Below are 22,272 nucleotides of genomic sequence, written 5' to 3'. Positions count from 1 at the left end.
CAATTCTATATTAATGCCAATGGTTTTGGAGTCCATTAAAATTATATAGATATGATGGTCAAAATCTTTTAAGCATATAAAGTATAAAGCTGCGTTTCTCAAGTAATGGGTTACGACCCAAAAGTGGGTTGTGACCAGTGGCAGACTTGGCCGTGGGACAAGTGCCCCCCAGGCCACTCTAATGCCCCTACCATCACCCCAGACTTTGAGACACTTATAAAGAGAAAGCATCCCCAGTTTTCTAATTAGTTCTAATTAATTTCATGTTTCAATTACCATTTATTTTATTGGGTTTTTACCTCAACAGCACTTTCATTTTCACTAGTTCTGTGATTACTGCACTATCCATTTTGGAAATAAATACAAGTATACTACCTTCAGTTCATGAAACATGTATTTGTTCACTAATCGCCAATACAATTCTTGTGCATCAGCTATATCAGCAACTCCCAACCAAAGTTCTCCTTTTAGACATTTTGATAAATTAGGCTTATTGGCAGCACCCTCTTTCCCTACTTTCAGGTCTCTCCATTACGGTCTCATATTGAGCTTTTGCAGCATGGTCAGTAAAGATGTATAATTCCCAGATAAGTGAGCAGCACAGTTATCTGCAGCGTAGTACATAGGTAATCCGGGTCCAGCAGAGCTGTGTGAAACAGATTAGAGATGCTTCATGCGGAAAAACACTGATAAAACAGTAAGAGCAACGTACAGCACTGAAGCTCGATCCTCGCTGTCATTGTCACACGTCAAGCCGTCACATCTGTCGTATCCTCCCATCACTCTTCCTTATATCTGTCCTCCAGGGGGATGCCACAAAGTCAGAAGCAGATGAGGACAAAATCTCTGCCAACTTCGATGAAGACCTGGAAAAACTGAAAGATCTCCGAGCCGCAGGTAGTTTTACTTATCCTGATATAGAGAAACTCTGCCAGACATGACCTGTAATGAAAATTCACCAGACATAAAACCTTGATATAGTTTCAGAAAGTATGAGTTTTATTATGACTCCATAGTTGGTCGGGAAACACAGGGTGAAGTTTGAACTTTGGTTCCCCTGTGTGTCTATTCTATCTGCTCTGCTTGTCCTAGTTGGTCAAAATATGGAAAAAGCCAGACTCAAGGATAGTTTGCTATAAGTCAGCGCTGAATAGTAGCTGAAGGCCACAAACACATACTGTAGATATGAAAGATATTGGACACTAGCCTGGGACTTAGTTTTACCATTATTCAGTGGCAATCAGCGCAGACGCCCTTACTTAAATGATGTGCAAATATATCAACAGTTCTGCTTCAACACCGTTAGGTGATTCCACTCCACCCCTTACATATACCCTGAACTCAATATTGTGTAGCGCAACTCTATAAATCAACACAATTGTGATACACAAAGTAAATACAAATAATCACCCCAAAGTAAAGTCCATAAATCTTTTAGTGTTTCAGACACCAGTGTAGTCCCCGAATTCCACTATCTTTATGTAACTGATCGCCACATCGTGCAAACCACCTCCCATCAACCGTATATGCTCACCTCAATATTTGACCCCAACATTAACCAAGGTCTATGCGCTTTTGCCCTCATAGGTTATATACCAAGGATTACGCAAGGATCCATCTATTGCCTAGCTTATGAAGGGGCAAAAACATATTTGATGTTGTTTATTATTGGGGTCAAGTATCAAGGTGAACATATATGGTTCATGGGAGGTGGTTTGTGTGCTGAGCACTGGTGCTCAGTTACATGAAGATAGTGGAATACGGGAACTACACTGGTGCTGGAAATACTACAAGCTTTATGGACTTTATTTTGGAGTGATTATTTGTATTTACTTTGTGTATCACAATTGTGTTGGTTTACAGAGTTGTGCTCCATCATATTGAGTTTATATTTTTCCCATTGCCAGGACTGAATGACAAAGGATTAGCTGGTAGGGGAGCATTATTAGTATTTACAGTATAACTAAAGCCAAACACTTTGTTTTCTAGTTCTGGATAGATTGAATAGGGATTAGAACTAGTAGTACACTGAAATTAAAATTCTGGACTGAAACCGAAAATTCAGGATGCACTTGGCTGAAAACCGAAACCGAAATGGACAGTTTTTTAAATAATATATATTTTTTATATATATCCAGTAACGTAAAATAACTTTTATTGAAAGATATATGTACATACTGCACAATATTAAAAAAAAAATTGACATTATTGGCACTTTTTTTATCAGTAAAACGCCAATAAACCTGTTTTCGGGCAATAAATTTAGGCGGCAGAAGTATCGGTAGATCACTAATTAGAACACCTGTGTTTACTGCTGTCTGTGCCCCCGTTAGGGAGATTCACCCTCTCTACAGTATGTGTCATGTTTACCATTATTACTGAAAGAGAAAGTAAAAGAAAATCACACATTTTGGGTTGGCCCCAAAAACAGTAATAGAAGGGAAATCTTCCAGTGGGGACACTAGATCTGGGGACCCTGGTGACAACCGGAGATTCCCTTACCTTTGAGGGATCTCCTTTCACTTCCTGTTTTGGCTATGAGACAGGAGGTTAAGGGAGATCCCCCTAATAGGACACAGGGGGTAAAAATAAAAGTGATAGGGACTATAACAATTCTTACTCTATCCAAAATGGAAAAGTATGCCTTTAGTTGTATTTAAATTTTTCAGGTATCTAGTTTTTCGGGTGTGGCACATTTAACCTTGTCCTAGCCCCTAAATTTTCCATTAATCTGAACCAAAACCCTTAACCTAAACCCTTGGTGTAAACTGACCCTATCACTAAACCTGTAAAGCCCAACTGAAGCCACAGAAATAATTACACACCGTAATAACAACCTCCATTTGTATCCTCTTATCTCTATTTCCTGTTATAGCAGTTATGCAGGGAGCATAAATATATGAAGTCAAGTAGGCACCAAAGTTAGACCTAGTGCACTCAGTACTCCATTAAAGCCCTTTCAGACATGTCTCCTCCCCTTCTATGTAGTACAAGTCTGTGTGAGGACACTTGTGCTGAGGGGTGTGACTAATACTCAGCTCTGATGACACAGAGCACTGAAGGGGGGAGGCAACAAGCAGCATTTTTGCTGAGCGTTAAAAGTATTTTAAGGCATTTCCAAGCAAATATCAATCACAAGTTATAAGATAGCAGAAGATTATAAAGGGATAAAATGGTGAGATACTTTAGTAGGGATTTAAACTTAGCGTAAACTCAAACCTATTATTACCAGTATTGTTGCACTGATACTCAAATATTATATTTTACATAAGCACTGAAAACTGGTGTCGAATTCAACTGAAAATCCAATACCAATGTTTTTCTTTAGATACTGTATGGTTGCCAATGAAATATTTAAAGTGGAACTAAACCCTCCTATCCTTTACAGCCCAGGAAGCTGCCATACTGGCCTCTGTTTGATCTGCGGTAGCCATGGTGCTGCACATGTGATCAGCTATGACACCATTTGATGGCTCGGCTTGGACCGATTTTGGAAACAGTGTAATCGATGGTTTTAGTTCCACTTTAATTACATTTGTTCAGATGTTTTCCCACACTGTGCAAAAGCTTTGCTAGTTCCATTACAGCTGATAATTTCAGGTAAACCATTTATCTTCTTGTCCACAGAGCTTAAGATGTACTCACTTGCAGTGACCCCCAACGGACACCTTGACCCTCGCTGTTCAATGCCACCTCCAATTATCATGCGCACGGCTGCTACACCAATGCCCACGCCCAAGAGCTCTCCATGTATGGACTCTGTGCACACCTTTGTGGATTCTAGAAGGGGAAGCAATGCGTCTATCGATCCATCCAACTGTGATCAGAGGTCTTTGGTGAGTTTTTCTTCTTTTCTTTCTGCCTGACTTTAAGGGATTGTCCAATGTTCTGAACTTATGGGAGACAGATCTGTTTGCCATATTCATCCCTTTCGTAAAACGTTGAATGCAGGGGCGGACTGACAAATCATGGGGCCCCTGGGCAATAGGGGATCATGGGGCCCCTGTGTCCTTGCTTACACTCAAAGCACACCCAAAAAAGCCTATAAAAGGTACCAGGGTCATTTCATGGGGCCCCCTACTGACTCCGGGCCCTCGGGCAGTGCCCGAGTGCTCGAATGGTCAGTCCGCCCCTGGTTGAATGTTACATTTAGGGCAAAGCTGTTGTGTTTTTCTGGTAGCTATCTAGAAAAACACTATATGGCTAAAATTGTGGGAGACAGCCCTCCAAAATATTGAGTTTAGGTGAACAAAGGCAAATCTACAAAGATGTGTCCGATAAAGTCTCACTTTCAGTTGATGGAGTAGCAAGAAACTGTAGAGAACTGTAGCCTCATAAACAGATCATGTCCCACTTTTGACATTAAAGCAAAAAATACTAGTGCGAAATAGGAGAAATAGAGGTGTTGTTTTTCAACAATCAATTAGATATTTGGTTATTTTCTCCTTAAAGTGGTTGTAAACCCTTATATATACCCAGTGAATTGACTGGCCTCAGGTGATACACAGAGATGAAAAATATCCAAATATCCTCCTACATAAGTTGTGCCAGTTCATCTACAGCTGCTTTCCCCTACATACATAAAGTGCAGAACATACTGTGCCCTCCCCTGTCTCCTTTTTTCTCTTTGTGTCAGGAAAACTCATCGGAAGTGACTCATGCATATAGCATATAGAGACGAGCACACACTATAGAGGGATATGTTTTTTCATATTTCATGTCTGAAGTTTACAACCACTTTAACCCTATTTTCCATAGGGCCCCATTGCAAATTACTGTGCAATTCTGGACATTTCCAAAGATCTTCTAGCTTTTTCTTACACATCACCGATCATGTTGCATCTGCGTTTCAAACTGTAGTCGTATGTGATGCTTTGTTCCCTTATTTATTGCTTCCGTAAGTTGCAATTGGGCAGAGACTTCACAACAGTTAAAGCTGAACTTTAGTCAACATTTAAAAGCCAACCCAAAATCTTTTTTTTACAAAAAATAAGCCCTAGCCAGTGTTAAAAATGAAACGTAGCTCATGCTGTCACAGTCACCTCCTCTGTCCCACTACAAGATGTCCTCAGTTTTCATGGTTGAAGGGCCCACCATAGTTGAAACCAAAGGATTGAGGACATACTGTAAGTGCAGGGCATCATGGATCTGCCACCTGACAGGGGGTGAGAGGGTGTAAGTTTAGTTCCCTGTACCCACAATGTAATTATGCACCTCACCACCACGTCACCATGGAAGACTGTTCCATGCTTGGGGAACATCAGAAGAATAGGACCCTAAGCATCATGTGAATAGCCTGAAGACTTCGGAAGAAGGTAAATATAAATAATTATACAACACTGCAAAGAGGGAAAAGTGGGAGACCGAGAGAGAAACCTGAAGCCCAGAGATTTGCTTAATTACATTGGTTTATGTCTTTAAAATAAATAAATGTATTTTAAATACAGCATGCATAAGTACCTGAATCTGTCTTGATATCAGTCCCCTGGGAATGGCAGCACTGGAATCCAAGCAGACTTTATTTTATAAACATGTGCTGACAGAAGTAGAGAGCAGAGTGAGCAGAGTTGATCATTTATGTTGCTGCTCCTTCGCTGTGCAGTCAGCAGGCCGGAGGTGGGGAGGTGATACCGCCATATTCCTTAAATCTAATAGGCAAGGTGGTGTCACCCTCCTAAGTGTGCTGCCTGGCAGAGATGTATGAATCATTGGCAGATAGGGCAACCCTCGAGTATATAGTGTATATATATATATATATATATATATATATATATATATATATACCGTATATATGTATATATATAGAGTATATAGTTGGTTAATACGATGGTGATTTTATTTCTCAAAAAATTTGGATTTTGTACTGAATTTAATCTATGTGGATTAGCAGTTGGCTACTCATGTGCAGAATGTTGAGTTACTGTTTGTGCTGCAAGTGAATTATTATATCATCTGTCCTTAGGCCAGCATTCGGAGTTCCCCCTGCGCCCCATGGGGCACGTACAGCAACTGGGGAAGCCGTCGTTCTAGCTGGAACAGTCTAGGCCGGGCCCCAAGCATCAAGAAAAGGAACCAGTCTGGGGAAAGAGAGTCTTTACTCTCCGGAGAGGGGAAGGGCAGCACAGACGATGACTCTGATGACTGCAAGTCTAGCGCCGTCCCCAGAATAACCCTCCACCGTCGGGCAGGATCTCTAGACACTCGTGGCTCCTTGGACATCCCGGAGCTTCTCCAAGTACCCACTCTGCGCCACTCGCTCAGCGTCAACCCTTTGGCTATGGTACCTGCGGATTACCAAGACTGTAATGGAAAAATGGTGCATGTGCCCAGTGACCTGTTCGTCAGGGTGGAGAAACACAAAGAGGACCCCATCGACTATGAAGATGACATGGAGGACGTAAGTTCATCATTTCCCTTGACCCCTTTGGGTAGAGCAACATTGAGACCCCTGGTGTCTAAATCAAGTTGTCTTCTGGTCTCTCACTTGATGTTGTTTTGATTTGAAGACACAATAGAAGTCGATTCTGGCTCCCAGGAGAAGGCAGTCACATTGTCCCGACTAAGCTTGGCGTATTTAATTAAGGCTTCGTAAATGAACCGTCTGGGAAGAGGAAGACATGGAGCTCTATACAGTCATTGTCTTAATCTTTCCATAGTGTACTTACAGCTGCAGTATCCCAGCAACTAATTAATACTCATTGATTTTTCAGTTACAGGAAAAACAGGGCAATTAAGTTTTATACCTCCAGCTCTATCACATCTTACTAATTAATCACAACATTGCAATAACGAGAGTCGAGCTCTCCGTTGCATGGGTTCCTGGGTCTTTTCATACAATCCTATGCTCTACAAAATTTCCCGTGGTTCATATCCAGCTTTTGTTACCGTCATCTGTGCTAAATGAGAATTAAAACTGTATTTTATACCAGCTTGGGAACTGTTCAGAGCATTAAAATAAGGAGAAGGGAAAGATTGTTAAAAACCAGATGAATGTTATTTGGTTCTCAAAGACAGCTCAGGGGCAAGTGTACGATTTGGATAAAAAAGGATTCTAACTTTGCATTTGGGCCATTTTAGGTCTAAATGTGTATGTTGTTCATGCGTTTTATGGGTGTGCGTGTTAATGGGCCTCAAAGCGCAATGACCCACAATGCACTACAAAACATAGCGCAGTATCCATTTGAATTAACCTTTTAAGAGACGATATCCTCTTATAGCTTTGTGACTTCAGTTGATTGGGGATTTGCACAGTTTGATCTTACATACACTACAACACATATACTGTGAGGTTGATTTACTAAAACTGGAGAGTGCAAAATCTGGTACAGCTGTGCATGGCAGCCAATCAGCTTCTTCCTACAGCTTGTTCAAGTAAGCTTAGACAAAAAAAAACCTGGAAGCTGATTGGTTTCTTTGTAGAGCTGCCCCAGATTTTGCACTCTCCAGTTTTAGTAATTCAACCCCCATATATAAATACCTGGAGTGCATGGGATAAAAGGGTCATGTACATTAGGAAGTAGATGGTCACACACAAAAACTGACCATTTCGAAACTCGGGCTCTGCCCGAGGGCCCCGGGTCAGTAGGGGGCCCCATGAGATGCCACTGGTACCTTTTTCATAGGCTTTTTTGAGTTTGGGCAAGGACACAGGGGCCCCATGATCCCCTATTGCCCGGGGGCCCCATGAGTTGTCAGTCCGCCCCTGGCACTAGCACATAACAAGCCACTGTAAGCCCAACATCCGAGCAATGCACTCCAAACCAAATTCAACCCTCCGCCCCCATGTTGGCTGTATTTATGCATGTTCTTTGTTTTTAAAGGTACCGTTTCCAAAATCTTCAGTCCAATCACATTTTATCTTTGCCTCTTTTCTGGGTGGGACGTTACCTTCTGATTCAAAGAGCTGTACTGACATCAGCACCACTCTCTGCCCCATGGATGCTGTAGTGATACCCCCATGACACCCCGCCACACTGGGTGTCATTCAGCCTGGTAGAGTGGCCAAGAAAAGGTACTGCAAGGGAAAGCTTCAGATTAAAGCGGAGTTCCACTCACGCTGTCAAAAAATAAAAGTCAGCAGCTACAAAAAATGTAGCTGCTGACTTTTAAACACCACACACTCACCTCGGTCCCATGTTGTGTCCCCCACAGCCCGTTTTACTGGCCGTCTTCTCTCCCTGGGCGCCAGCATCTTCAGTGTGGGCACTCGGCTGTGACAGCTTGCGGCTTCACAGCCGGGTACCCACTGCGCATGCGCGAGTTGTGCTGTGTTCCTGAATGGTCCTGTAGTCTTCTGGGACCTGTCACGTGTCCCAAAAGACTACGGGGAGGGAGGGGAGGAGGACAACTTCCGCTTGTGATCGGAGCAGAAGTGGGAGCATGTACCTATCAAATTTGGGGACCAGTCTTTAAGGCGGGACTTCCCCTTTTGGGTGGAGCTCTGCTTTAAGTGCCAGTTCACACTGATGTGGTGGGGAATTTGCACAGGTTTCTCTGCAATTCCCACACTGCATCAAAATCGCACCCCGTTCATGCAAACCGCTGCGGGCGTGTGTGTTAAGTTACCGACACCCCGAAATCGGTTCGCCAAAATGCGGTGTGATTTGTAGAATCAGATTGCATGGGTGTGAACACCCATGCGAGCCAATTCTTGTGCAGACAATTTTGGGCCCTGCGCAATTTTGGTGCGAATGTGGTGCGATTTGAGCCATACAAAATGTATGCACAGAATTCGTATGTGATTTGCACAGGAACGCAGTGCGATTCCTTTGCGAGTCACATGCGATGTGCAGCGTGAACCAGCCTTAAAGGTGACATTGCAGCCACAGCTGTTTTTTATAGTACCTGGGGGGCCATTTTAAAAATAGAAAGTTTAGCCCAAAGTTGGAATTTAGGCTAGGTTCACAATGCTGCAATTCGATTTTGATCCGACTTTCAGTGTGCTTATGTAGTGCAACTTGGAAAAGGTTTATATATTCTATGGGGCCAAAATCATTCTGGAATCGTACCAAAGTAGTACAGGGACCTTTTCCAAAATCACACCATGCTGAGTTGCATTGATGCGAATGGGCACTATTGAAAACAATGTGATTTCCATTGGCATGTGTTTCTGTGGGACTCAAGTTGCACCTGAAATCGCACTAGTGTCAATGGAGCCTTAATGTGAACCAAACATGTTATAAGATCCACATAATTTTATACCCCCATTAACTACAGAAAATGTGTGCAATAATTACTTGTTGCTAGATCTTTATTAATATGCAGCTCCCTGTACAGATCTGTATGTGCCCCTGGGCAGAGCATAGTTTTAGTCCAGCTTGCCTGGTTTTTGTCTTCCTTTTACAGTCTGCACCAGGCAGATATATAAGCAAATGTGCATACAGGAACTTGGGAACACTGTGTGAGATAAACACTACATTGGTCCTGGCCAGGTCAGGCAATGGAAAATACATTTTATCAAAATTACGTAATTAAATGAAGACATCTTTAAAACAAGATTACTCATTTCTATATAGAGCATGCAGTGGGTAATATTTAGGACTATTTACTTCATTCCCCATCCAGATTCAGTTACTTTTCATCGTGGACTTCTGACGGGTCTTTTAGGCTTATGGCCGTATGTCTAGAGCAGTGGTCTCCAAACTGCAGCTTGGGCAGTTTGGAGACCACTGCCAGAGGTCACCATTTGCTTACTTTTATCCAGCCCTTCGGACACTGATTCATCCACTGATCCCAACAATGGGGCATTTTTCCCCCCAATAACACCAACGAAGGGGCACAACTCCTCCCAGTGACACCAACAAATATAGCACAATTTCTCCCAATGACCCCAACAATGAGACACGTGATTCCTCCCATTGACTTCAATAATGAGGCATAATTCCTCCCAATGACACCAACAATGAGGCACGTGATTCCTTCCATTGACTTCAATAATGAGGCATAATTCCTCCCAATGACACCAACAATGAGGCACGTGATTCCTCCCATTGACTTCAACAATGAAGCATAATTCCTCCCAATGACACCAACAATGAGGAACGTGATTACTCCCATTGACTTCAACAATGAGGCACTGTTCCTCCCAGTGACACCACTGATGGGGCACAATTTCTCCCAATGGCACTAAGAATGGGGCACTATTCCTTCCATTAACACCAAAGATGGGGCATTGTTTTTTTCCACTGACCTTTTCTTACTCCAAATGGCCACAGTCCGCCCCCCCACTAAAGTCAGAAGCAGGGGCAGACTGACCATTTCGAAACTCGGGCTCTGCCTGAGAGCCCGGGGTCAGTAGGGGGCCCCATGAGATGCCCTTGGTACCTTTTTCATAGGGCTTTTTTGAGTTTGGGCAAGGACACAGGGGCCCCATGATCCCCTTTTGCCTGGGGGCCCCATGAGTTGTCAGTCCACCCCTGGTCAGAAGGACAGTAAACTGGTCCTTTGGTTAGAAAGTTTGGAGACCCCTGATCTAGAGTAGGGTGGCAGAGATGGTTCAAAAGCAGATCATTTTTTTTTTTTAAATAATGTTTTTTGTTTTAGTTACTATAAAGTGTTTAGGTACTAATGAAAGCATACTTTAATGATAGCCTTTTATCATAAATTGCAGAGCTTCTGTTTCCGTCTCCGCAAGATCCTGGAGCCTTACAAACCCAACTGGTGCAAGACTCATGAAGACTGGTCTCTCTACATGTTTGCACCTCAAAACCAGTAAGAATTCTTATTTATTAATGCTACAGACCAGCTTCAATAACACCTGTTAGAGCATGTTCTTGTGTGACACACTTTCTTTGGCCTACATACATCTGCCCCCCACCAGGAAAGGGCAAGTTGGTTGTGCTTGCCTCCCAAGGTCAAAAATTCCCAGTCCTCCCTTGCCTTCTACTTTCATGTATGACATATGATGTAAATTTACTGCCATTTCCCGCAACACGGCCTACCACCTCTATCTTTTATGAATCCACCACTTCTGTTGACTCAAATACATTTTCCCAAAAGTAAAGACATTTTATAGAAATCTCACACAGTTTGCTGAAATTGAAAGGAAAACTTTTACTTTTATATGTCTCAGGGAGGGCAACCCAGTATGAGCTTTTTTTTTTAAATCAGTGACCCCCTTTTACATTGCAATCTATCTTTGGTATCTTAAGCTGGTCATCAGGCCCCCCTGTAAAATATCAAATTATATGTTTGCTAAAATTATACTAAAATCATTATTAGTGGACTCAAACACATCGAAATTGTTGAGGGGGACTTTGGTGAAATATCAAGGGTCTAAAAATCCCCCTAATGTCATTTGAGACAGAGAAAGGGACTGCAGACATAGATTCATCAAGTCCCAATGAACAGGAAGTATTTTGAGGCTTCACAGTTTACTCTGCCTCAGTTATGAATGGACGCAGGAATGATCGGTACCAATCACTCACTGTGCTCATTAAGGAAAAATAAGGGGCCAGTAAATATTTACCAGCCCCTTCCTGGCTGCTTATCCTGAAATAATCCCCCTGTGTGCCCACAGCAGCTGCCAGTGGGAGAGGAGAAGAGGAAAGCCGACAGCGCTGCAGAGGAAAAGGGCACACTGGGGGGCCTGGACAGCAGGTGGAAGGGGGCACAGAAACTAGAACCAATCCCCCTGCAGCAGAGCTGGAGGGAGAAAGAGAAAATGATTGTCATCAGTGATTAGGCAGTACAGCCAGCATTCTCGTTCAGCAGCTGCCCAGGCCCCCATTTTGAACTGATGGAGCCCAGTACAGGAGAGCCTTATCAGCAGCCCTGCTGGTCATACATAGATCAAAACTAACTCTGATGGGACTATCTGAATTTCAATCCAGGCATGGCCACAGTATTTGCTCTACTGATCGATTTCTGTTCAACTGGCTTCAAGCTGCTCAATCAGCACTGCAGGCTATAGGCTGCAGTACTGATCTGTGTATTCTGATAGTGGCGGAGCCTCGCTATTGCCAGAATACAGTATTGCAGTGGGGAGGATTCCCCCACCCACCTCGAATGTGCGAATGGGGGAATCAGTTCAGTTGTTTCTCATTCAGCCTGCTGGCTGAACAAAAAAAACGGAACCATGTTTGGCCAGCTTTACTCTGCTACACTGACTTCCACTGTTATGTTGTACAACGCCTGCAATCCCATCACTGGGGTTCATTTACTAAAGGTATAGGGTGTGTTTTTACTTATCTTAGTGAATGAGGTAAAATTGCACCTACTTCAGTCAACCAGTCAGGAACAAATGAAAATCCTGGATTTTACTTTTTTCCTTGAACATGACTGGGTATTCTTTCCAAAGGGCACTTTCACTTTTCACCAAAATAACCGAAAATTCATTGTGAAAGGCAACATGCCCTACACCTTTAGTAATTCAGATGTAAAAGGCCAGTGTGTTCTATCCTGATGTACTATCCAACAGCTGCACACTGATTATTTGAACGTTTAAAGGATAAGTTCACTTTTTTTAAAAAAAATAATAAATGCACATTTTTTTCAGATAACAAATTTGCATTTACTTTTTTTTTTTCTTGGGAGCCTGGAAAGCATTGCACCAGCGATCGGCAGATCACTGGTGCCATGCAGGGCTCTTGCAGACTGTCAGTGTAAGCTGTCTCCCCATACATCGTATGAACAGGCAGTTTCACACTGACAAGAGGACTCAATGAACGACCACAGTGCTCAACAGTGCCGTGGTAGTTCACTGAAAACTACAAGCCGGCAGCCACAAAGGATGTGGCTTTCGCATTCACAGAACGTTGTGAATAGATGACGGGGCCGCATGGGTGGAGCTTTTATATTCACAGAACACTGTGAATGGATGATGCAGCCCTGTGGGTGGAGCTCCTCACGGCCGCGCTCTTTTCAAAAAAGTGACAGCTGGTACAAGGAACTTCTCCCCGTACTGCTATCACAGGGACAGAGGGGATTGGCAAGCGAATGCCAATCCCCTCTGTCCCTGTGATAGCACACCCCTAAAAATGGGTGGAACATGTAACATGTTTCCAAAGGTGAACTTATCCTTTAATAAACTCTTATTGTCCTGAAGAACATGCACATAGAAGTCCCACTTCAGAACTCATATGTGGATATGTTCTATGTGCATGTTCTCCAAAAGTTTTAATGACCACTGAAATTACTGGTAAACTGTGGATGGTGTTTGGAGAGCATGGATGAGCTCCATCCTATGCCTCCTCCTAAAGCCGACCATAGATGGTTCAAACTAGGGACCAGCTGGTGTTTAAGCCATGCATGGCCAGCCTGAATGTACCCAAGTTGATCGATCAATCACTTGCGTACAACCAGCCTGTTATAGCCGCTAGCATAATCACCACGCCATGAGAACACAATGGCTCAGAGGGAGGGATTCCCCCATCAACATTGACTGCGTTGATGGGGAATCGAGCAAATTTCTTTCCTGCAACCGGTGGTTCCAGGAAAGAATATTACTGTCTCTATGGTTGGCTTTAGTCCCCAGACATCAGCATTACCAAGAGATCTTGGGAGTGGCAATCTTTTCTTCTGCTTGTATATTATCCTGGATGGTGTTCTGCTCTTTTCTCAACACCCACTGTTTCAGTTATCATCTTCCACTGTCTAACTAGTGCCCCACGGATTCACCACGTATGTAACTCATCCTCTCCACCACCATGCTGAAGATTAATGATAAGCCCCAGTTCACATTTATATCTTTTTCCTTAGGTTCCGCGTGATGTGCCAAAAGGTCATTGCCCACAAGATGTTTGACCATGTGGTTCTTGTTTTCATCTTCCTGAACTGCATAACCATTGCCCTGGAACGACCTGACATCGGCCCAAACAGCCTGGTGGGTTCAGTAAAAGTGATAAATATTTGGTGGCTGTTACTTGACTTGTTGATCTCCAAGGTCTGTGATGTGATAAGAGTGGTCCTGGGTTAGGTCTTGATAGCACAGTCCGAAACCAATGCTGTACTGTAACACTCATTACATCCAGCACTGCTAGCCTTCACTGCCCTGGCTGTGCCTAGACCGGCCTTTCTCAACCAGGGTGCCCAGGCACCTTGGGGTGCCTTGAGGTTATTTCAGGGGTGCCTTGAGGTTATTTCAGGGGTGCCTTGGCAAAATGTCTAAAAATTGCCCAAAACGTGTATACAAGCCAGCGGGTGGATCAACAAAGCCACAGGTTTTCATTGTGCACCATTATGACCTTCTAGCCACCGGCGTCCTGACAACCAATGACATCATTAGTTGATAAGGAGGATGTCAACTGCCTGAAGAGCATCCTAGTTTGACCTTCCCCACCCCTCTCCATCAGCCCTGGGGTCACATTAGCTCAGGGATGGAGAAAAATTGAGAAAGAACAGAAACACTGGAATACTAGTCAGTACCAGTGTGCAAAGGTGTATTTGCTTTGGAAGAATAAATCCTCTCTAATGTTGGGTGTCCTACATGTGTGGATGTCGCTGCGTTATATATAGAAGTAATAGAATCGTTTTTCACATTTTAGAATGGGATGCCTCAAGACTGTCCATAATTTTAATGGGTGCCTCGGAAGTGTCCATAATTTTAAAGAGTGCCTTGGGACTGTCCATAATTTTAAAGAGTGCCTTGACTGAAAAAAGGTTGAGAAACACTGGCCTAGACATTACAGCTGGTTAGACGTCTATGAGGCTATGTACTGAGGCCATCACAGATGATCTTATAGAAACTTAAAGAGCTTTAATGTGCATTTGCATCCAGGATAGTAAAGACGCGTAAACATTACCACATGCTAACATGCCTTGCTTTAAAGAATTTGTAAACTCAACATTTCATATTCCTGATATGTGCCTGCTGTACCATGCACTTGTATGAAAAAGTATCCTGCTCTCTTTGTATCGCTTCCTCTGTGTGAAATCCCTACCAGGCCCTGTGCTTTCCTATTAAAAACTGACCACACTAGGCAGGAGAAAAGCCCATTAGTGCTTGAACTCAGCCTGCTCTCTTCCAGTGATCAAACTTGTCCCGATACGTCCCCCCTACAGACCCACTCACTGGGAAGATCGGTGTCCTGCTGTTTCTCCTCCCCTAGCTCTCACGCTGCTGAGAACAGAGGTGATCACTTATAAAGAAAGGGGTAAACAAGGTACCTATTCAGTTGCTGACTGCTGCATGTATATATACTGCAGCGAGATGGCCTCTCTGTGCCAGATCACATGTATGCGATCCAGCTCTTCTTAGTAGGATGCATGCACGAGTCTCCTCGTTTGTGCTGCCATTCACTCCAGCACATGGCGAGCAGCAGGTCCGGCCAATGATTTATGCCTGGGACCTGCTGATCTGCGGAGTGAAGTGCAGAAAAGAGCTCTGTGTTGGTAAACAGCACAGAGGTCTCTTGACAGTAATGACGTGCTGTTTTTTTTTTCCCTGCATAGCAGGGAGTAAAAACTGTTACATTTCTTATTGAAAACACCATACGGTAAACACATTGCATATTGTTAGGCACACAGTTAACCCTTTGATTGCCCCTAAATGGTAATTATTTCCCACCCAGTGTCATTAGTACAGTGACAGCACTGATCTCTATATTAGTGGTTCTGGTAATGTCAGTGTCAGTTAGTCAGTTCCCACAATGTGTCAGATTACCCGCCATCACAATCCTACTATAAGTTGCTGATTGCCACAATCACTAGTATTAAAAGCAAAAATAATAATAATAATAATGATGATGATAATTAATAAATCAATCAATCAATAAAAAATAAAATTACAGTATATATCCCATAGTTTGTAGACGCTACAACTTTCATGCAAACCAATCAATATACGCTTACTGTGATTTTTTTATACTAAAGACATGGAGCAGAATACATTTTGACCTAAATTTATGAAGAAACTTGCTTTTTAAAAATGTTTTTATTTTATATGTTTATAGCAGAAAGTAAAAAATTGTTTTTTTTTTGTCAAAATTGTTGTTGTTTTTTTTTATATAATAAAATATAAGAAAACAGTGGTGATTAATTACCACCAAAAGAAAGCTCTATTTGTGTGGAAAAAAATGATATAACATTCATTTTGTTACAGCTTTGCATGACCACTCAATTGCCAGTTAAAGTAGTGTAGTGCTGAATAGCAAAAAAATCCTCTGAAGCTTAAATATTTATAATGTTTTTTACAGTATATCTATACACAAATGTTTTGAATTTCATTTTCATTTCAAACTGAAGGGGTCGTTTTACAAGGTGAGGGTACAATCACTTTAAGGCCGTCCATTAGTCATGCGTGGGCTGCCAAGGCACCACAATGAATGAGAACACTCATGCGAGCAAATGCAGCGCACCAAACGCACAATATATATATATATATATATATATATATATATATATATATATTTCACCTTTTATACCGATGTGAATGTTTTATTTATTTTTATATATATATATATATATATATATATATATAAATAAATAAAACATTCACATCGGTATAAAAGGTGAGATATATATATATATATATATATATATATATTTATATTGTGTGTGTGTAAAGCGTTGCGTACATTGACGGCGCTATATAAGTAGCTGTAATAAATAAATAATAAATGCGAACGTACTTAAAGTTTCATTTGAAATGATACGGTTGGAGGGTTGGTGAAGACACAGGGAGAGAGCTGAAGAGATTACAGTGACAGGAAGACTCAGTAATTATAAATTCGACTCTCGGATATTACCGGGATCTGGTGATTAGTGGTAATGAGAGGAATTACTACTTCACAGAAAATTGTCTCCATTCAGCTGTCTGTCAGGATGGCTAGCAGAAGGAAATGTGTAGGACTTATGTCTTCTAGAACATTGTGGAACTGAGTTAGATCAGAATGGAACAATCCAGAAGGGCAGACAAGGTTAAAAAGTAAAAAATTGAACTCCAGACCGATATAAAAAGACAGACAAATGCAGCTCTGTACTGAATATTACACCATTAAATGTTTTTTTTTTTTTTTAACCCAAGCAGTGTAAATACCTGAATTTGCCCTGAGATCAGTCTCTTGCAGTTCCTGTACAGCAGAGCTCAGACTTTTAGTGGGGGGAACAGCATGAGGAGCGAATCAGTTGTGCTGCAGTGCCAGGAGCATACTGATGGGAGAAGAGAGCAGAGTGACAGAGATAACATCAGTCTTCTGCTTATCCTTCCACTATCCAGTCGCAGGCTGCGGGAGGGGCAAGACCTTCAACAGAGAAAACTCAGGTCTCCTTCCCTACTAGACTGCTGTGTCAATCTCAGAACTGGATGGATAGGAATACAAATCCTTTGGTAGATAAAACACCTCCATGAACCACTTTAGGGGTACGGGTATATCGCTGGGATTTGAGCCGTTATACCGAGGTGATGCCTGCAGCTGCAAGCAACATCCCGGTACTGTTTTTTTTTAGCACTGAAGATCGGCTCTCTTGTAATAGCAATCCAAGCTGCTAATTAGCTGCTGACACTATACCTAGATTCTCAGAACAGCAAATATAGGTATATAACATATACAGTTGCAAGAAAAAGTATGTGCACCCCTTGGGTTTATGTGGAGTTTTGCATGAATTGGGCATAAAATGTGCTCTGAACGTCATCTAAGTCACAACAATAGAAGAACACAGTCTGCTGAACATAATACTACACAAACATTAGATGTTGCCATGGTTTAATTGCATATAACATGTAAACATTCACAGTGCAGAGAGGAAAAAGTATGTGAAGCCCTAGCTTAATGACTTCTCCCAGAGCTAATTGGAGCCAGGAGTGAGCCAACCTTGACTCCAATCAGTGTGATGATATTGGATGTGTTGCTGACAGCTGTCTTGCCCTTAAAAAACACACACCTGTTTTGGGTTTACTGGTTTCAAGAAGCACTGTCTGATGTGAACCATGCCTCGCAGAAAAGAGCTCTCAGAAGACCTACGATCAAGAATTGTTGACTTGCATGAAGCTGGAAAGGGTTACAAAAGTATCTCCAAAAGCCTTGATGTTTATGTGTCCACGGTAAGACAGACTGTCTACAAATGGAGAAAGTTTAGCACTGTTGCTACTCTCCCTAGGCGTGGTCGTCCTGTAAAAATGACTGCAAGAGCACAGCGCAGAATGCTGCATGAGGTAAAGAAGAATCCCAGAGTGTCAGCTAAAGACCTACAGAAATCTCTGGCACATGCTAACATTTTTGTTGACACATCTACAATAAGGAAAACATTAAACAAGAATGGAGTACATGGGAGGACACCATGGAGGAAGCCATTGCTGTCCAAAAAGAATATTGCAGCACGTTGGAAATTTGCAAAAGAGCACCTGGATGTTCCAAAGCACTACTGGCAAAATATACTGTGGACAGATGAAACCAAGATTGAGTTGTTTGGGAAGAACACACAACACTATGTGTGGAGAAAAAAATGCACAGCACACCAACATCAAAACCTCATCCCCACTGTAAAACATGGTGGAGGGAGCATCATGGTTTGGGGCTGCTTTGCTGCCTCAGGGCCTGGACGGATTGTTGTCATTGATGGGAAAATGAATTCCAGAGTTTATCAAGACATTTTGCAGGAAACCGTACGACCATCTGTCCACCAACTGAAGCTCCGCAAAGGATGGGTGATGCAACAGGACAATGACCCAAAGCATACAAGTAATTCAACAAAACAATGGCTGCAACAGCACAGAATACGCCTTCTGGAGTGGCCCAGTCAGAGTCCTGACCTCAACCCGTTTGAAATGCTGTGGCATGACCTTAAGAGAGCAATTCACACCAGACATCCCAAGAATATTGCTACACTGAAACAGTTTTGTGAAGAGGAGTGGTCCAAAATGACTCCAGATTGTTGTGCAGGTCTGATCTGCAACTACAGGAAACGTTTGGTTGAGTTTATTGCTGCCAAAGGAGGGTCAACCAGTTATTAAGTCCAAAGGTTCACATACTTTTTCCTCCCTGCACTATGAATGTTTACATGTTATGTGCAATTAAACCATGGCAACATCTAATGTTTGTGTAGTATTATGTTCAGCAGACTGTGTTCTTCTATTGTTGTGACTTAGATGACGTTCAGAGCACATTTTATGCCCAATTCATGCAAAACTCCACATAATCCCAAGGGGTTCACATACTTTTTCTTGCAACTGTATATGTACCCTATAAACCCAATAGGATAGCTGAATCATGAGTAATTGTGAATGAATACCAATAAATGAATATCAGACAATTCCTAGCAAAAGATACTAATTGTTACATGTTAACAAAAAGTGCTAGAAAAGGTTGGTCTTGTGTGGCAGAGCTGTGCAAATCTCAGAACTGGATGGGTAGGAATACAAATCCTTTGGCAGATAAAACACCTCCATTAATGGACTGTATTTCGTCTGTGTATTTAGTTGCTGGCCTGGAGTTCAGCTGTGAAGGATGCAGATCTATGCTCCTTTGTTATGTTAAGTTTTCCTCACTTACCAAGGTACTTGTGGATTTTAAGGTTGGATTAAGGCTAGACACACACACATGGATTTCTCTTTTGTTCAGCCCCAGGGCCAGAATGCCAGAAATCAATAGATTCTGATTAGCATGGATGGAGGAATCTTTCTTGCCAGCTATTAACTATTATTCTGTAACAAAAATGGAAGTTGAAGTACCGCACCACTGCTAAAAGGTTCAGACAGGACTTTTTTTCAGTAAGCCTCAGGGGGACAATCAAAAGAGTATCCAACTCATTTCGGAGGTCCAACATCTCCCCCTTTCTCAGGGCTTGAGATTGAGAACAATATAAATGGACCAGTCCTATAATAGGAGACATCTGCTTGTAATTGCACACCTACTGAGCGACATATCAGACTGGATGTCACTCCACTTCCTTAAACTGAACCTCTCCAAAACCGAGTTTCTTGTCTTCCCCCCAGCCCGGACACCACCCCCCATTGACTTCTCCATCACATCCAACAACGCCACCATCAAACCCGCCCTGCAGACCAGAGTACTTGGTGTCATTCTGGACTCCAACTTATCCTTCCAGCCCCAAGTCCAATCTTTAACAAACTCGTGCAGACTCCACCTCCGCAACATCGCCAAAATCCGCACGTTCCTAACCCCAGAAACCACTAAACAGCTCATCCACTCCCTCATCATATCACGACTCGACTACTGCAACTCCCTCCTCACTGGCCTGCCTCGCCGCTGGCTATCCCCGCTTCAGTCCATCCTGAATACGGCTGCCAGACTCATTCACCTTTCCAACCGCTCCGTCTCCGCCACCCCCCTCTGCCAATCCCTCCACTGGCTTCCGATTGCACAACGGATCAAATTCAAAATCCTAACATTGACGTACAAAGCTGTCCACAATACTGCCCCGAACTACATCACTGACCTAATATCCAAGTACCACCCAGCACGCACACTCCGCTCCTCACAAGACCTCCTTCTCTCTAGTTCCCTGGTCTCCTCCTCCCATGCCCACCTCCAGGACTTCTCCAGGGTGTCACCCAACCTCTGGAACTCCCTTCCCAAACCCATCAGATTATCACCTACTCTCCTCTCCTTTAGGTGCACCCTGAAAACCCACCTCTTCAGGGAAGCCTACCCCACCCCCTGCTAACCTGCCGACCTTCTCCACTCTTCCTACCACCCCATCCCCCACAGCTATCTCCTCCTGTGCCACCATCCCCTCCCTCCTAGATTGTAAGCTCCAAAGAGCAGGGCCCTCGATCCCCTCATGTTTTGCATTGTATTGTTATTGTTCTGTCACATGTTCTGTCCCCCTTTGTAATGTACAGCGCTGAGCGAACTATTGGCGCTTTATAAATACTGTATAATAATAATAATAATAATAATTGCACTGCAAGGAATACCATTAACCAATTATGGACGCCTGCCCACAATGTACTGTGAATGGGTGGCTCATACAGGCACAGCCCCCTATTCCCGTTGTAATTGTACACAGTGATTCATGGCCAGGACCTGCTGATCGACTGTGTCCAATCACAGCCCAGGGCTCTGTGCTGACAGTTAACACAGGGCTTCGTACAGGGGGAACAATTTCTCTGTTTCTTCCCACTGCAAAGCAAGAAGAAACAGAGATATTTAGTAAAAAGCAGCACACATTACACACATTGGCACTTGTTAGGCAAAGCCCTTGATTACCCAATATGTTAACCCCTTCCCAGCCAGTGTCATTAGTATAGTGACAGTGTATGGTATTATCACTGTATTAGTGTCACTGGAGATGTCAGGGCAGGTAATCAGTTCCCAGCCATTAGCAGTGTCAGATTGCCCGCCATACTATCAGTCCCACTATAAGTCACTGATCACAGCCAATAATTGTATTAAAAAAAAAGGCTGGCCATACATTATACAATTTTCTTGAAAATTTTACTTTAAATCTACCAAAAACCATATAATAGGAGTTCAAATCTAAACAACACTTTCAATTGCATTCAATTAGGCAGGCTTTTACACTACATAGTTGACAGTAAATCTAAAGGAAATTGGGCAGAAAATTGTAAGAAGATTGAATAGTGTATGGTCAACCTAAGGCAGGCCATGCATTATATAATTTTCTTCAGAATTTCACTTTAGATCTACCAAAAACCATATAATATGAGTTCAAATCTAAACAACACTTTAAATTGCATCCAATTAGGCAGGCTCTTGCACTACATAGTTTACAGTAAATCTAAAGGAAATTGGGCAGAAATTGTACAGAAAATTGTAGGCTGGCCATACATTATACAATTTTCTTGAGATTTTTGCTTTAGATTTACCAAAAACATATAATATGAGGTCAAACCTAAACAACGCTTTCAATTGTTTCCAATTAAGCAGGCCCCGTGCACTACATAGTTGACAGTAAATCTAAAAGAAATTTGGCAGAAAATTGTATAGTTTATGGCCAGCCTAATGCAGGCCATAGGCGGGTTGAAAATCGGCAGATTTTTCAGGCGAAAAAAAAATCGGCTGATTTTCGCACCATTAATGGGTTGATTGGTCGGCCGTTTTTCTGGGTTTTGGCACTTTTTTTTATCGGTAAAGTTGAAAAAAAATCAGACGATTTTCCTGGCAATGATGGGCAAATCAGCAGATCGTTTTACCGATAAACAATCTGCGCATGAGCCGTGACCTGCAAGAAGAAGAAAAAGAAGAAGAAAAATTCCAGTCCACTATTATATTTTATATGAAAAGTCTTGCGGTTGCAACAATGTATCCATTTGTATCCGAATAAAAACATCTGTATGTGAAATGGATACAAATGGATACAATGTTGCAACCGCTATACTTTTTCATGTCAAATATGATAGTGGAGCTCTCT

At 42.5% G+C, this 22,272-nt stretch overlaps 1 protein-coding gene across 4 annotated transcripts in view; it reads left to right on the top strand.

Annotated features, from left to right (window-relative positions):
- Positions 1-22,272, top strand: part of CACNA1H (calcium voltage-gated channel subunit alpha1 H) — a 710,377-nt gene that overhangs the window by 558,010 nt on the left and 130,095 nt on the right. For all 4 annotated transcript variants that reach the window (XM_089656030.1, XM_089656029.1, XM_089656027.1 and 1 more), the window contains 5 exons: positions 807-897; positions 3,628-3,836; positions 5,963-6,397; positions 10,610-10,710; positions 13,699-13,822. In XM_089656030.1, coding sequence (XP_089512156.1) covers positions 807-897; positions 3,628-3,836; positions 5,963-6,397; positions 10,610-10,710; positions 13,699-13,822 — 960 coding nt within the window. The remainder of the gene's footprint in view (positions 1-806; positions 898-3,627; positions 3,837-5,962; positions 6,398-10,609; positions 10,711-13,698; positions 13,823-22,272) is intronic.

The sequence above is a fragment of the Staurois parvus genome, unplaced genomic scaffold, assembly GCF_062004578.1.
Source record: "Staurois parvus isolate SC_StPar_1 unplaced genomic scaffold, SC_StPar_1.0 ptg000882l, whole genome shotgun sequence".
In the NCBI taxonomy this organism is placed as follows: domain Eukaryota; kingdom Metazoa; phylum Chordata; class Amphibia; order Anura; family Ranidae; genus Staurois; species Staurois parvus.
The sequence above is the reverse complement of the archived record's forward strand: the minus strand, read 5'-3'. Positions and strand labels throughout refer to the sequence as shown.